At 40.9% G+C, this 17,860-nt stretch overlaps 1 protein-coding gene across 2 annotated transcripts in view; it reads left to right on the top strand.

Annotated features, from left to right (window-relative positions):
• The window catches only part of col14a1a (collagen, type XIV, alpha 1a), a 103,789-nt gene that overhangs the window by 30,110 nt on the left and 55,819 nt on the right, over positions 1-17,860 (top strand). For both annotated transcript variants that reach the window (XM_019872916.1, XM_019872917.1), the window contains exons 10-22: positions 949-1,100; positions 2,319-2,448; positions 3,139-3,284; positions 3,507-3,636; positions 5,083-5,222; positions 5,451-5,577; positions 8,743-8,882; positions 9,667-9,799; positions 10,176-10,211; positions 11,300-11,442; positions 15,209-15,341; positions 16,308-16,430; positions 16,554-16,703. In XM_019872916.1, coding sequence (XP_019728475.1) covers positions 949-1,100; positions 2,319-2,448; positions 3,139-3,284; positions 3,507-3,636; positions 5,083-5,222; positions 5,451-5,577; positions 8,743-8,882; positions 9,667-9,799; positions 10,176-10,211; positions 11,300-11,442; positions 15,209-15,341; positions 16,308-16,430; positions 16,554-16,703 — 1,683 coding nt within the window. The remainder of the gene's footprint in view (positions 1-948; positions 1,101-2,318; positions 2,449-3,138; positions 3,285-3,506; positions 3,637-5,082; positions 5,223-5,450; positions 5,578-8,742; positions 8,883-9,666; positions 9,800-10,175; positions 10,212-11,299; positions 11,443-15,208; positions 15,342-16,307; positions 16,431-16,553; positions 16,704-17,860) is intronic.

Raw genomic sequence — 17,860 nt, 5'->3', positions numbered from 1 at the left:
GACACACACACACACACACACACACACACACACACACACACACACACATTTCTAAAAGTTAGAAGTATTACAAAAATGTAATCATGAAGTATTTCACTCTGTGTGTAGTGAACCAATATGCAGTGGACCCCTGCATAATTACGGTTCGGTACCTTTGGATTTACCTATTCACAGATGTTTTTTCCCCAATATTTAAAAAAAAAAAAAAAAAAGAACAACAACCATATTTTACATATTTTTTATCTTTATATTTTTATTTTTCGGCGGTTGGTAACCCCCGTTTTTCGGGGGAAAAGTTTATTAGTGGCTTATCCCTGTTTTCTTTTTTTTTCAGAATTTAATTTTTTTCCTTCAATGCATTTATAACGTGTGTCAATTCTATTCTATTTTTATATTATTTTCGCTATTCGTAGGCTGACGCGATCCCTATCCCACAGTGTAATTCAGTTTACTGTTTCAGTTTCACCTTTTGAATTAAACTACTCAAATAATACATTTTGCACAATAGTCTACCTGATTAAGGTGCATCTGTAGGTTATCTGGGGATTTCTTGCAACTGTATAATCTATGATATTGACCTTAACTTAAATTAACAGATAGTTAATATAGATTTAAAAAATATATATTTGACCTTCAAAGCCAAATTACGGGTATGTACCTTTTGGTTAAGACCTCACACTTATCGGCCTTTAAATAGAAATGAAATCAAATCGACTCGCATATGTTTTAATGAGTCCACTGTCTTAGTTAACAAACATTAAGCCTCAGCAGCCGGACATACTAGGAGAATCGAAATGACATCTTGTTCCTTAAGACATTATGTCGAACATCACTCTTTTGAGATAATAATTCTCACATCTGTTGACAAAAGGAAGGATTTATGTTATATTCTAATTCTGTCTCTGATCTCAATGTGTCAGATTTCCACTTTTTTTTTTGCCCTTTCAGAACAGCCGCCAGAGAGAATTGGATCACCGTCAGGCTTGGTGACATCAGAGGTCACTGCCAAGAACTTCCGAGTTACATGGCGCCACTCCCCTGGAAATGTAGAGAAATACAGAGTGGTTTATTTCCCTGTTCATGGAGGACAACCACAGGAGGTGAACAACTTATATTTTGTTTTCAAAGCAAATTCTGTCATGAAATTTCTTCATCAGAAAAAAAACAGTTTCTGGTATTTATTCTGGAGGTACGGCCTGATCAATGATTTAATCAATCGTTTCTCAGTTTTCTGAATCTTAATTCTCCATCTCACTACAACATAGTGGACGAATCTTTACTTCTAACATTGTGGGAACAGTCCTCGGGTTTTCAACATCGCTTATCCTGAACAAGGTGTCGGGGTGGGGGTGGGGCTGGAGGCTATGCCTGCTGACTTTGGGCGAAAGGCTGACTACACATTGAACTGGTTGCCAGTCAGTCGCGGAGCGCATATAGAGACAAACATGCATTCACACCCACAGCCACACCGTCACTGAGTGGGAACCGATCCCACGTTGCCCGCACGCAAGTCAGGCGTGTCTACCACTACACCATCAGCGTCTGAAGATCCTGTACTGTTCTAGCATAACAGTGCCCTTGTGCCCATAGCAAGGTGCGAAAAGCCATTCTCGAATGAGTTTGATGTGGAAGGAATTGAGAGCCTTGACTTCAACTCTATCAAACAACTTTGAGATGAACAAAAACAGACAGTCCAAAATCTCAAAGAGAAGTCTTCTCAAATGGGTGGAAACTTCTAAAGGGTGGGATCAACTTGATGGTTTTCTTTTTTTACTCAGAACAAAAAATATACAAATTAAAAATGAAAAAAAAAACATAAATATAGCTTGCACTCATTAGTGACAGGAAGGAAAGTGCTCCGCATTTTTGAAAGTGAAGAAGGATGACGGATGGCACGGATGCACTGATCCTTTTATATTCCTCTCATCTTCCTCAAAGACACATAACTAAATTAGTACAAACAAAGGCACATTAGGAATAATACTCTGATGGCTTGGTTTGTCCAGCTCCTTTGGACCGAGAAACCGTTACATTCTATGCTTTGATTTACAAACCATCAGTTCCTAATTCTGCAAGTGAGAGGACATTCCCAGAATGACCTGAATTGAAGCACACCTTTCAAGTTGCCATTCAGTCCAACACGGCTAAAACAATTTCCAAGACCTGCATCCCAATGAAGAAATAGTTTCTTTACTGTTGTCTATTTTTTCCTCTTTCCTATTCATCTTCATATCACTCCGTTCTATTGTTCAATGTCCATTGCACATCTGCTCCTCAATCTCATCTTTTTCTCTTCGCACCCCTTCCACGCACCCCAGGCTGTTGTCGACGGCCGTGACACCTCCGTGGTGTTGCGGCATCTCAACTCACAGACCGAATACCAGCTGTCTGTGTTTGCTGTGAATGAAAACGAGGCGAGTGAACCACTAAGAGGATATGAAACAACCCGTAAGTGTTTATGCACACGTCTGCTTTTGAAGCGGCCGCATACAAACATATGACATCATAAGATTAGCCCTGCAAGAAATGATTCAACATCTCGCTGGCCAAACCAATCAAAACCGATTACCCCCCCTTTGATTTAAGAGAATAAAAGCACATGTAAACGATTCTCTTCAAAATAAGAAATGGTATCTCCGGACAAATTTATAGGCACAATCATTCTTTATCCTAAAAAAGGAAATTCAATTTACACTGTTGTTTTCTTTATACATTGACAAGCTTTTCTGGTTCTATCATGTCAAAGCACAAGGACACAGCCTGCGTGTGTGTCCAGGTTGTGTTACAGATGTGTCTTTTCTTTTCGTGTTTCTCTTTTGTTCAGTGTCTCAAACAAAAGAGTCTTTTTGCTATTCATACAGGACATATTATGCAGATCAGACACCCACTAATAAAGATTTGTCTATTTATTAGAGCCTTGCAAATTTTACATGATTACGTTTTCAGTGCTCCGCCATGCTGTTTTTGATGACACCCCTTTCATTTAGGTTTTTTTTTTTTTTGTGGGTCTTGAAAAGTGACTCATTATTCTATGAGTGCAAAAATAGTTGCAACTCAGTCCTATCAGCGGTTAGATTTTTGTTGACAGTATTCTGGTTCTGACTGTTTTTCACTGTGTGTGGTCGTGTGCATATGCAGTGGCTCTTCCCACAGTGACAGGCCTCCAGCTGTTCGACGTGACTCACAACAGCATAAAAGCAAGATGGGACAATGTGAAAGGAGCATCAGGCTACATGGTGCTTTATGCGCCGCTTACAGATGAAGGAGACTTAGCTGAACAGGAGGTAATGTTTTTTTCGTGCACCAATAATGATAACCTGAAACCTGATAACGTGATAAGCTCTCCACTGCAGTGACCGCTGTTCCTGAAAGGGTTCAAACAAACGTGAAGAAAATATACCTTTTCTTGTTTTTATTTCCATGCTAAATTTAATTTTTGACCACAAACTAAACGTTGTTTTGTTTGTTTTTGAAGTTTGTAAGTGTTTTTTTTTTTTTGTCTGCAGGTCAAAGTGTCAAATGCAGTGAACCAGCTGGAGCTCGATGGTCTGATCCCTCACACTGAGTATACAGTCACTGTTTATGCTATGTTTGGAGAAGAGGCTAGCGAACCCATTACAAACCAGGAAACTACTTGTAAGTGTTGCTTAGCCACATACTGTACATTTGGCTTGTATTGCATTCCGCAGCAGGCAATATCTTGCAAGTATTGCAGCACAAAAATGACATTTACCTTTTAATTGTAGCTGGCAGTCATGTAGAACTCTGCATCATTCTGAAAGTAAAGATATAGGTTACCTTCGACAAAACAGCCATCTATTCATCCATCTATTATCTGAACCGCTTATCCTCACGACGGTCGCAGGCGTTTCTGGAGCCCATCCTAGCTGTCTTCGGGCAGTAGGCGGTACATACCCTGAAATGATTACCAGCCAGTCATAGGGCATCACTGCAGTTCTGTTACACTCCAAATTACAACCATAAGAGAATTTGGGCTTTAGAACTGCGAGTCTACTTTGGTTTCCTCCCACATTCCAAAAACATGCATGGCAGGCTGATTGAACACTCAAAATTGTCCCTGGGTGTGAGTGTGAGCGTGGATGGTTGTTTGTCTATGTGTGCCCTGCGATTGGCTGGCAACCAGTTCAGGATGTCATAAACCGCCTGAAGCCGGCTGGGATAGGCTCCAGCACGCCTTCAACCCTCGTAATGATAAAGCAAATTAAGACAAAAAATGGAATTGGGGAGTCACGATTCAAGTCCCATTGCAGACAAAAATGTAAAAATGGCATGTTGTTGGAGAGATGCTTCTTTGCTACTCCCATGGTTGCCTTGAGTAAGCATCGTTCAACCCCCCTTTCATGGTCTCTCCTTGGGATTGGGTCCTATGTGTGTCACTGTATATTCAGCACAGTGTAAATTCTGAGGTATTATTATCAGTATATTGAAACAGATAAGGGCGGCCCGGGAGTCCAGTGGTTAGCGCATCGACCTCACAGTGCAGAGGTACCGGATTCAATTCCAGCTCCGGTGTCCCTGTGTGGAGTTTGCATGTTCTCCCCGGGCCTGCGTGGGTTTTCTCCGGGTACTCCGGTTTCCTCCCACATTCCAAAAACATGCATGGCAGGCTGGTTGAACGCTCTAAATTGTCCCTATGTGTGAGTGTGAGCGTGGATGGTTGTTCGTCTCTGTGTGCCCTGCGATTGGCTGGCAATCGGTTCAGGGGGTCCCACGCCTACTGCTCGAAGACGGCTGGGATAGGCTCCAGCACCCCCCGTGAACCTTGTGAGGATAAAGCGGTTCGGAAAATGGATAGATGGATTGATGGATGAAATAGATAAATGAAAATCTATCAATAAATGATTGCATTAAGCCTCACTTAATATGTCAACCAAAATCAACTTTATCTTTTTAAGGGTATATATTTGGAGCTCATTAGATTGTGCGGGTGTACTTGATCAGTAAGTGTATTGTGAGCACATTAGTAAAACTCCACTACGCGCTCGCTCGCTCTCTCTCTCTCTCTCTCTCTCTCTCTTTCTCTCTCTCTCTCTCTCTCTCTCTCTCTCTCTCTCTGCTCAGTACCACTCAGAGCGCCCAGTAACCTCCAGTTCTCTGACATCACGCACAACTCGGCACACATCAGCTGGGACCCCGCTGCCAGTGGAGTAACTGGTTATCGTATCATGTGGGTCAATACAGATGGGCGGGTCACTGAGGAGGTACGTGTGTCAAATATGTTTTTGTTTTGGACACTGTATCATTGCTGAGTGAGACCAAACATTATTTTTCTACACAATATTGTCAGTTCAATAACTGTACAAATAGTGTTCATTAACTTCAATTTAGGTTTCAATTATATTTATAAACAGCACATCCCTTCCTGTCCTCGACAAAATCACTCAAGCGGGAGTCATCGTTGAAGTTTCATCAAATTGTGTGTCTTTCAGGTGGAAGTTGGGCCTATAAACTCTTACGACCTCAGTGGACTGAGATCTTTGATGGAATACTCGGTGGTTCTCTTTGCTCTGTATGATGAAGGCCAATCAGAGCCGCTCACTGATGGATTCACAACTCGTAAGTCCCTTTTGTTGTACTGGGGAATGAAGCAAGATGTTTTAGCTTGATAATTTAATGAAATTATATCAAATCCCATGCTGGTTTCTGGATTTTTTTCCTTTTTTATGAATCAAGCATTTTGTTGGCGTTGTCCTCTGTGTTGGCCTGAACAATGCATACTGCAGGGCCTGATGCCCAATTCCAATTTATGGTTAAATCCGCTCTTTTTATATACTCGTTCACATTACAAAACCAAACGTGACTTCTAATGTAAACGCACCGCATCTGTGATGCGACACGCATTCGCACAAAACACGATGTGGAGTGGCGTGCAACCAAAATAAACGACATCAAGTTGGCATCGTGTTGACAGACATAAATATGGTGCTGCGTATATGGGCTCATCTTATCATCCCATATTGCCGGAGTAGCGAGGAGGGAGGAGGTCGAAATCTTTTGGGGGAAATGAAGCCGGGCTTTTCAGTCTCCTCATTTCATGGCGAGGTCTCCTAAAGATGATGCCACGTCACTGCCGCACCGTCTGCGTGGCTGAATTACTACTATCACCACACATGTCAACTTTATGCTTCATTTTTTCCAAGTGGGATTAAATTAAAGTGTAGTTTAAAGATTTTACTCAAAATAAATTCACAGACAGGTGTCAGTAGTCTCCCTTCCAAGCACACCACCACCCGCCCAGGTCAGATTTGAAAATCTGTTCACACTGTATGAAAAAAATCTGACGTGTCACAGATGTGCAAATCAGTGGGAAGGGAGTTGCACTGTGAACATAGCCATAGTTTTAGTGAACTCTCACTAAGCAGGGTTGATGAGCACAATGTGACTCAGTGGACATACAACATACACACAAGTATTCCACTGTTGTTGTTCTTACAGTTTTCACAGCTTCTATACCTTGACAAAATCTCTAAACAATTTTAGAGTATGTCTGTCGTGGTTTATGGATTTGATTGATTGAATGGTGACAGGAATATTTTTTTAAAAATGGCTATATTGGATATTCTGCTGTCCTTGCTGCATGCCAAGTAGATTAATGATTTAAATTATTACTGGTAAATGTGTCTTATTTATTGGGATCGAATTGTTATGTGCAAGGGTTAAGCAATGGAAACAGATATCACTACCAGTACCAATTTGCATGAAGTAAACAAATGCTCCGGTAACTTTGTCTTCTCAATTGATTGTTTTTCATTCCACAAAAAGAGCTCCACTGATGGCAATTTATTCTTAGTTTCCACGAAAGGGCGTATCGCTACCGTTCAAAGGTGAGCCATTTTTCTCACAGTGCCAAACAGTGTCGAATTTTATTGCCCCTACTGCTCCCCCTGCTACATTGGCAATATGCCCACCTCATTTACACCTCAGCATAATAGCCGCGGCCCATTAAAAGGTCATTTTCCTGTCCCTGACTATTCAATCATACTAACGGTTATTGATTGGTCAGAATATCCCTCTAAGCAACAAGCGTTTGGTGCTGAGTCAGTAGAAAAAAATAGACCTTTGGCAAGAAACCGTTGAACTCCTCAGTCGAGAACAAGGTGATGTTTTTTCCTTTGCATGTGATTTAATGAAGTGAAGGCCTCGCAGGTTTTTGAAGATGGAAGCTCTCCCTCAAATTATGTTTGCTACATAATTTATGTTTTTTTTAAACATCTATTCATCCATTTTATCTCTCGCTCATCATCATCAGGGTCCTGTGTCAACTAGAGTATATCCCAGCGGTCTTTGAGGGAGAGATAGGGAACACACTTATCAGTATATACACACGTTATTATTATTTATCTCATACACTGAAAAATAACAATACACCTATTATATGTTCTACTTTTATTGGGAAATTAATCACGTTGATGCAGGAAGTCAGTACTTATTTTACTTGCTGTCCTACTTACCTCCATTAATTTTACTTCTTCAGAACACCTACTCATACATACCACCATCCATCCAATTTCTAAACTGCTCATCCTCACGAGGGTTGCGTGTGTGCTGGACTCTATCCCAGCTGTCTTTTGGCAGTAGGCAGGGTACACCCTGAACTGGTTGCCAACCAATCGCATTACCAATTTTTTAATATATAATTTTAACCATTTTTAGGCTCTCCGTACTTGACAGAGAGAAGAAGAAAAGAAATATTATGGGCTCCAATTTAGTAGGTTGGTGCCCGTGCGCTCAGCGTAAAAACGGGCATAACTTAATTTTCATGCCACCGCAAGTCTAGTCTAGCATGTTGCACCTCTCTGGGCGTTCTGGTACATGGAGTTGCCTCACCCCCGACTCATTTGACAATTTTCTAACAGAAAGTAGTCTGCATTCGCCGGAGAGAGTCGCATCATCATTATTATGCTGGAGCAGTGGCCGAGTTCGGTGTATTTGTGAATTTAGTAGACGCAACTTTTACCTTGTTACTTCCATGCCCCCCGGCACACCATGCAATTTGGTGGCATAAAGTAGACAACACTCAACAAGGAGGTTTGTAGTGCAGATGGTGTAACTTGATTTTTGGTGTTTTTGATCAAGGTACAGGCAGACAAATTTGGCACTCCGCAAACGTGTGCCATGGATGTCATGGTATATCATTCATAAATATAACACCAGCATGGGACAAATCCTCTGAATCATTGTAGAAATCAATTCATCGAACGAATTATAATATTATTGTCATATTTTAATTTTTTTTGCACCCCATCACTATTTGGGGTGGGGGGGGATGAAGGGTTGTCACACACGTGCGCACGGTGATACATGTGCAAGGTGATCTCCAATTGCCCACGTCACGTGCACAGTCGACTACATCATCTACAAGGGAAGATGTTGCAGTTTACCTGCCAATATCATGTGCAGACTCCAGTGAGTCTATTTGTGTTTTCGCAATATTAAGCACGGTGTACTTGGGCAAATTGTGCCTCCCACCACGTTGATTTTTATGCATATGAGAGATGCTTCCCCGATTAGCCAGGAAAAGGTTCATTCCATCCCACAATGGCGCACAAACATGCCCTATTCGACCTGCGCACAGTCTAGTAAAATACCAAAAAAAAAGAAAACTCCACCCATGCGCACAATTAGACTGCGCTTTGCACTAGACTTGCTCTGGGAACAAAAATAGGGCCCTCGGTTTCAAATGGTCTTTGTAAAAAAGTACATTTGGGCTTCATCTTACAGCCCCAGTTCCAGGTCCCCTACATCTCCGTTCCAGTGATGTCAGTGCAGATGGCTTTCAGGTTAGCTGGGATCACTCAGCGGATGACATCACCGTCTATAGACTCTCCTGGGCACCACTCACAGGTGGCGACACAAAGGAGGTTGGTACAGTAACAGTAATTCTCACATGCTACATGGTTGTCACTGTATTGGAGCATTTGAGGTTGACTAAAACTGCTCCATATTAATTTGTACAGGACAATCTATAACAACTAAATAGGTTGAGGAGTGAGTCATTTTTATCAAAAGAGCAGCAACCGTCCAGGGACGAGATATTACACTTGGATATACAGTAATAAAAAGACTACTAATCATAAGAAGAACAAAAACTGCAATGTCATTTTCAGTTGACAGAAACTGGCAAAATGGCCACCACTTGAGATGGCTAAAAATGAATGGATTTTGCTGCTTAACTCATATTCCAGAAACACAACATTTATCTGAATGCCGTGTTTAGCCTAGTGGAGGCGTATAAAACATATTACTGTCAAGAAAATTTTGGGGTTGACTTCCCCTTTAAATAATGCTCTGTCATTTCTTCTGTGCTTTTTATCCACTTAGGTTTGTTGTTTTAGTTTTTATTGCCCTCGCAAGACGAATTAGTGACCTTGGACTTGGAAGTCTGGTGTGTTTACAGAGAATAAATACTTCTGGCAGATTCCTGGTCTATTGCCACAAATGTATAACATCTTGACTCGTGGCGAGTCCCTACTCTCTTTAACTACTACTCTATGGGAAGTATGGATAAGATATTTTGAAATGTGGAAAACACATACCCAGTGAGATGTTTTTGAGTTGGTAAAACTCATTTTGGGGTTCTTATGTAAGTCTAGACTTGAATTTTTAGTGAGAAATCAATATTAAAAAAATGTGTTTCCTGTTTAGGTGGTCCTTGGTGGAAGCGATAATCGATACAGTTTGACAGACCTGAGTCCTTCCACTGCGTACGAAGTTATGGTGATGGCAGTCTTCAAAGACCAGTCAGAGAGCGATGCTGTGTCTGTCACAGAGACCACATGTAAGTCGTATTTCAGGACCACCAGAAATTCCTGTTATTGACGAAAGAACTTGACCTTGAATCATCGAATCAATACAATAGAATTTCTCAAATTGCTTACCCTCACGCCACACTTTGCTCTTAGGGCAGCACAGTGCCAATCAGCATAAACGGATGTTTCATCATAGAAAAAAAATGTGCGTTTCTGTAGTCAGAGTCTAACCCCAAACGTAACTAATTGCAATGACTTGTTTGTCCTTGTTTATCTCAGAGGAGGAAAATCTATTTTCCCCATCAATGATTTGTATGTATCTATCTAATTACCTGAGCTATTGATATAGGGAGTTGCTGAGTTTTCGCTCTAATTATATAATTGATGCTCTTTGTATTTCCCCAGTGGCCAAGACAACAACGATTGCCACCGCAACCTCTGGTAAGAAGAGTGCAAATGACTGCAGAAAGAGTCAAAATGTCCATGATGAAATGTTGCAAAACATCATGCTCAATACCAGCCCTGGTTTCACATCTGTCACTTTCCAAATATTCACACGTTCACTTGAGTCACTTCTTTTCCCCCCACATATTCATACAATGTACATTTATCATACTGTCCTGGCACCCAACAGCTATCATGCATATATGATATATTATGACAAAACAAGCCCAACAACAACAACAAAAATTCATCTGAGGGGCAATATTGCTAAAACATCAATTGTTTCTGTAAGCAGGAAGCATTTCATCTCAGTGAGAAATCTACAATCAAACCGTGCCTGCTTTTATTGAGCACCCATCTGAGGTTTAATTATTGTTCAAAGCAGAATTTATTTACAGCATCTTACGTCCTTCGATTGTTGAAAGATTCTCTCGCTGTATCTGGTCTTTCACAAATCGAGTGAGATCCAGTGGGAAATTTTGAAAAGTTTAGATCCCCATTCGCTGTCTGCGGTTATGTGATCAAATCAAATCCTCAACACAGTCAAGCAAGTGATGGTTGTGTTACTAAATTGGATTCACCCTGCAACTGTCGTTCCAACTAATTATTTCAGGGGTGACTCAGAGGCAATCTGGATTGTATTTGTGCATGTGGAACCGGCTGCAGCTGATTGAGTTGAAGACATTCCTGTAGTCAAAGCTTTAAAAATTTAAAACATACCTTAATATATTTAAAGGCTTGCTTGGAATTTTAAAAAGTGGGCAGCCCCAATGTCAAGGCTTTTATTTTACGGTCGCTGTATGGAAATAGCTTTCCTGATTTCAGCAATTCAAGTCTGCACAAGCTTGATTTGTGTGCGCAACTATTTTAAAGGTGGACCATGGGTAGAAAGCAACACGACAGGTGCTTTGCTGGTTTGTGGAACACTCTTCCATTAGAACTGTCATTTTATCAACCTGCCATTTTAAATCTGTCCAATCCCGCTGCTGACACCAGCCTACTTAAACCCACTGCCAGTACTCGGTGACATTTGGATGGCGAAATTTCACCGTTCATTACCTCATGTCTGTGCGACTGTTGCACAGCCCCCCGCCAAACGGTGAGAAACCTTCATCTGAGTGATGAGACCACGGAGAGTCTCAAGGCATCATGGGAGCTGGACGACCCCCGTGTGGAGAGGTTCAGGCTGTCCTACATCACCATCGGGGCCGGTCACAAAGAGGAGACGGTGAGTTTATTAAAGGGGAAGTCAGCTCAAATCATTTCTATACAGTGATGTCTTCTGTGCGCCCCCACGAGACTAAACGCAGTAGTCTGAGTAATATTGCATTGGTAGAATATGAATTAAGCAAAGTAAAATCCACCTGTTTTTATCCAGCCCAGGTGGCTGCCATTTTGTTTTGTACCATTTGCTGTTAACTGAAAATGACATCACAGTGCTTCACTCAGCTTGCAAAGGTCCCATTTCAAATTGATTTCAAATTTAGTTCTGGAGGCTGGCTTGATATTTATGTTTCCCAATTCTTATGATAAATCATTGACATGATTACTGTCTTCACAGAAGTAATTATCATAAATTGTGAATAAAATTGCATAATAATAAGTGGGGCCTAACTGATGTGGATATTTGTAGGCGGTGCCAATTCTGATATTTGGCAAAATAACATTTCAATAACCAATCAACTGGCTGCTTCATAAAAAAAATATTATGAATAAGATAACTTCTTTTTTTGTTCATTTAAGGCTTACATCAATGAAGACATGAATTACAGACAGAATATTTAACTCTTTACGAATACTTTGTCCTTTAATATTCATTTAACTTCACAATAGAGAGGAAAACTGCCTTAAAAAATTGTATTTCTTTGGTGGGGTGGAGGGATTTTGAAAATCTTTGTTTTATGTTGTCATTTGGTAAGGTGAAAAGAAAAAAAAATAAATGGCAATTTTTTGCAGATTTTTTGATATTTTCAATAAAATTGTCGGGCCATAATCATTACATTATTAAAGGTAATTTAAGTAACATTTTTATTTCAGAAGTATATCTGTGCCTTGGGCACTGTGATGTCATTTTCAATCAACAGCAATTATTGGCAGCACAAGACAAAATGGCAGCATCCTGAGATGGATAAAAACAGTTGGATTTTTCATCGAAAATCATATTTCACTCATTCATTATTTATCAGTTTGGACTTAGACAAGGTGGGGCACGTAAATCTTTTTGATTTGACTGCACCTTTGCTTTAAGGTGTGTCAGCTCTTTCCAAGTAGAACCCTACAATGTTGGTAAGTGCGCATTCATGCTCTCTAAATGCAGGTGGATTTTGGTTAAAAAAATAAATAAATAAAAAGATTAATTAAAAAGTTAACCCTTCTCTCATATTCTGTTCACATCGTATCGCTTTTCACACATGACGGATTCTTGTTCGAACAAGCTGGGGAGTTGTACAGAACAGACAACAAGGCTGCCTTTTCACAGACTGTGTAGTGGTTGGTTCTGGTAATAATTTACTCCCATCAGAAAACCGATTACACGTTCAGTGCCGGTCCACTCGGCCTCTCCAATCCCAGATCGCCGATGCACACATTCCATCTCAACCGGCGATTCACTTACCTCCCCCCCTCCATCTGTTCCTCCAATCCAACTTTGCCTCCTTCTTCTCTCATCACCACCTTTTACTTTCATCCCCGGAACCCTTTTTCTCCTTCTCGTTTTAATTTCCCGCTATGGCGTCAGAGCCGCGCAAGATGGAGAGGCCTGACCGAGCCAGAGGACATTCCATTATCTTTTCAGCAGCCATTTACTTGCGTGGCTTCTGAGATGGGTCACGGTGGAGAGACGAACAAAAGAAACAAGCAGGGGTGGCTGAGGAAACAGTTGCTAAAGAGAAGTGGGACAAGGGTTTGAACCTGACCGCTGCCTGGCGCATAATTGTTGTTGTTTTTTTTTCTCTTTTGTATATTTTGTCTTGATTGCCCGGCATGGATTCCCCCTCAGTTCCCCGTTCTCCATCAACCCGCTGTTGTCTTGCGACTGATTCACAGGGTAGTCTGCCTTTCAACCATAATCGGCTGTGATAAGCACCAGCTCTTGTTTTTACCCTCAAGTGAATATACAGCAGAAAATTGATGAAGGATTGGTTAGCCTGACAGCAGTAGCAAGTGTTTACCGCAAAATGGACCAACAGTTATTGACTGTGCGCTGATGTTTTCATCACGAGAATTTCTCCTGAACGGCACTTTTGACGTACTATGAACATTTTTTTTTTTTTAATTGAAAGCTTGAAGTTCTTTATCATGCATGTATTGCATTGCAGATGAATATAACAAAGAATGGACTGGAGAAAGCTGAGATGAGAAATCTGGCGGTTTGTGATGGGTGTTTTTATTTGGCATTTCATTTTGCTTGGAAGTGTGGCACTGTTAAACACCCCTCCCCTCAGCCCCCACCTCCTCCTCCGCATACACAGACCGTGCTAGCTCGGATGGTTCCCTGGTCAAAATAAATCTAAAGGATTTCATTGTATTGTCTGGAGCTCACTTTTTTTTTTTTTTTTTTTTTTGGTGTCTTCTAACCACGACTCATACGAGAACAGTGGTTCTTAACCTGGGTTCGATTGAACCCCAGGGGTTCGGTAAATCAGTCTAAGGGGTTCGACAGAGCCTCTGTCATGGAGGTTAAGACCACCGGACTCAACATGTCAATGACCGGTAGCTATGACCCACCCGCTTGGCCATCACTAGCTGGTTCATTTTGTGCACAATTAAACAAATTTATACTTCTACTAATTGTGTTGACTTTTTTTCTGTTTTTATTAAATACATTTGTAAAAAAATCTTTTTATTTTTCACTAATGAAGCGTTCGGTGAATGTGCATATGAACTGGTTGGGTTCAGAAACTCTAACAAGGTTAAGAACCACTGTACTAGAACCTTAGAGGTTTCTCCAAGATCCAGTTCAGATTGAGTTCTTTTCAAGTATTTGTTCATAGTCACTCTCAGAGCAAGCCGTAACTTACTCTGTTGTGGATGCACAGGTTAATTGTACCTTCTGCCATCCAACGGAAGAGAATGTGATTGTTCTGTCTGTCCCCAATACTTATTTGGCAAAGAGGTATTATTTGCAGGAAATCAATTTCTGAAACAATGAGCAAATCTGAATAATTCCCAACCGCCCACCTGATGATCTCTCACGACACAGGTTACAAGTCTTGTCCACTTGTCATCTTGACTGTTTTTACCGAGCCTGAGCCCTTTTTGATACGAACTCTCCTTACTTATGTGAGCTTGTGACCGTCACGAAGTTGGACCGGCAAGGTTCATTTCCAGTCCATCGTGGTGTTTGGAAAATGGCACATCAAATTTCTTCAGCTAATGTCAAGCTTGTCAAGCGATGGAACACTCCAGAACAGGAGACCATAAAGTTAACCTTGACAGGACTTTTTTTCTATTAATTGCCGCTCACAGTTTGAAAGGGTCATCATCACTCACGATCAGCCTTGATATTGACATCATCATATTCACGTCATCTCCACAAGGTCACCTTCATACGATATTTTTGGTTGGTTCTTTGGCATTGCTGTAACTTTAGGCAACCGATTTTATTTGGTAGGAACAAGCACATTCAAATGCTGAAAGAGAACCAACTTCAACACCGATACCCGACTTTAATTGCTCTGTCTCACTCTCGGCCTCATGTGACTTTATTGACTAAGCTGCAGTGAGCAGAATTGCTGAACAGTTGTGCTTGACATCCCTGAAGTTACGCATAGCATTCTGCAATCTGTCACCCAACGAGCCTTTCCCTTCCTCATAAAATTCTTTTATTTTATCCAGAGACTATACATACAGTGTGTGTGTTGTGTTTGAGCTTTGCATTCGTAATATATGTCACTTTTACCATCCCTTATTTGTGGAATGTGAACTCTGACTGCCACTTTACCGTGATCGTGTGAGCATCCATTTGTTGTTTTTTTGTGTGCCTGTGTATTCAGGTGTTAGTTCCTGGCCGTCAGAAAAGTATGTTGCTGGAATCCTTACTTCCTGACACTCAGTACAAAGTGACTGTCATGCCAGTGTACACCGATGGGGACGATGGCGTCAGTGTGTCCGCACAGGGGACGACATGTGAGTCACGCACCGATGCACATACCCACACACACACACACACACACACACACACACACACACACACACACACACACACACACACACACACACACACACACACATACTCACTTGCCCGCAGTCCAAATGAGGATGGTTCATAATTATAGTAGTTCTTTTAATTACGAGGCACTGCTAAATTCCTTATTGATTGCCGTATCCATTCTCAGGAGAAATATTGACTGTCCCCTCATTAAACAGGGAGAAGGCATGCTGGATAAGAAACGTCATCATCTTATATGAGTGCGCTATGGCAGGCCTTATTGCAAATAAAAATCTCTATACCGACAAGCACCAGTAATAAATCAGACCTCAGACACGCATGTACCAAGAGCATGACAAGATAATCTATTTTGTGCAGAGATAAAACTGTCTTTTCACATAAATTATTCAGGAAATAAACATATTAAACCAAGCTTGGAAACCAGAAAAACATTTTTAGCCATATCTTTTGCTATATTTGCAATTTAAAACATGTATACAGTGTTTCATTGAGCCATAACAACGAACCAGCTGTGCCTTATATTAATATTGTTGCCTCATAAATGAGCAACATAAATTATTGATTATGTGAACCCACACTCACTCAGCCAGAACCTCAATACATTTTTGTTGCTGGAAATTTAAACTAGTTCTAGATTTATGCAATATAGCAAACGCTGTTTCTTTTCTTTATGCTTTTCCGCTTTTTTTTTTTTTTTAATAATGATTGACATTGTACTTGTAGGGGAAACTCTGGTACTAAATGTTTTTATTTGTCGCACAACAAAAATATTCCAATTCTCAAGTGAATTATATTCTTACTGAGCTCATTGAAATTAAAATGTGGCTCTTCAGTTGTCATTAGCCTGTTTCAACTTTATTGCCAATACTGTCTCATGTATTCATTATTATTTCAAATGCAATTGTTTATTTGTTTTGGTCCAGTGCCTCTCTTGTCTCCTGAAAACCTTCGTGCATCAGAAGAGTGGTACAACCGCTTCAGGGTCACCTGGGATCCTCCACAGTCTACGACTGTGGGTTACAAGATCCTTTACCAGCCAGTCCATGGTAGGAACATGCAGCAAATATGCAAACCTAAAACGAACAAAAGGGTCCTTTGAGTCACATGCACCCTGAGAATACAGGATAATGAGAATAATATGTGTTTGCATGTGTGTTTATCATTCGCAGTACCAGGGAGAATTTTGGAGATGACCGTGAGTGATGACGTTAACTCGGTTCTCCTCCAGAATTTGCAGAGCGGCACAGCGTACAGCGTACAAGTGACCGCCTCCTACCCTTCAGGACAAAGTGAACCATTGCTAGTGAACGCTAAGACATGTGAGCTTGCGCCCAGATTGATTTAACGATGCTTTAGATCTGATCATGTTCACGTCTAAAACCAAAATTGCCCTTGGCAATATGGAGAACAACTGTGGGGGCTGCATGATATTGAAATGGAATCCATCTTGCAGTTAGTTTGATGGGCCAGAAGGTTAATGATGGCAGTGCGGTTAAAATGAGATCTTGAATTGAATTCCTAAGCTTTAATGGAACATTGCTGTCAGGTTAAGTCTTCCTTGCAGATTTGTGGCAAGGACAGCATCGTGTGACTGAGTGAGGACAGAGAGGAAGCAATAACAGCCAAGGTAGAAGTACAACATGCATATTAAAGGCTCGGATTTCCATCGAGACTCCCAGCGGAAACGGAGCGACCGAACAATATTTATATATCCGCGTCAGACGGCAAGAACGTTCATTCATTCTCCCAACTGCTTATCTTCTAAAACAATCTTTTAATATATTGATTTGGTTTCGGCGGCTGTACAAGGCTAACGTGACTTTATGCCTCAGCCATTTTAAACACGGCTTTAGAGGAAGGGGGGTTTACAGGGGAAAAAAAATGGTCGGGCATGGACCACTGAGTAAACTACATGCCAGGAAGACTACACTGCTCCATATTTGTTAACCAACAAAATTTGTCCTCGAAGGACAAGATGCAAAACCACACAAATTGTCTACTTGTCTCCCTCTACCCACAGAATACTTTTTCTCACCACAGTGAGGTATGAAAATTAAAACAAGCTTATTATTTTCTTCATTTACAGTCGCTGGTAATTGCTGATGAAAGCACTGAAAACTAATACAGTAGAAAAATAACCTCAACATAAATGAAGTCACCCAACAAAAATGAATTTTAATACCAAAGATAAGCTTTGCTTTTAATGCATGGATTTTTGTATGCGGTTGTGCTCCGATGATGTCTCACTGTGCGCCTGTTCCTTAATAAATCCCCGCTGATGATGAGCAATATTTTCTGCATGTCCTCCTGTTTCTTTGAAGTTCCCAATTTGAACATGCTCTCCAAGGTAACAACAGAAATACATGAACGGAGATTTACCCTCAAATAATGATAGTTTGCTGTTTTTATTTTCAATGCGTACAGGATTAAATGAAACCCACATTTGGTACCTCTGATACCAACTTCTTTTTATCAA

Source organism: Hippocampus comes, unplaced genomic scaffold, assembly GCF_001891065.2.
Source record: "Hippocampus comes isolate QL1 unplaced genomic scaffold, H_comes_QL1_v1.1 scaffold242, whole genome shotgun sequence".
Taxonomy (NCBI): domain Eukaryota; kingdom Metazoa; phylum Chordata; class Actinopteri; order Syngnathiformes; family Syngnathidae; genus Hippocampus; species Hippocampus comes.
This window is presented reverse-complemented; position numbering and strand designations above follow the sequence as displayed.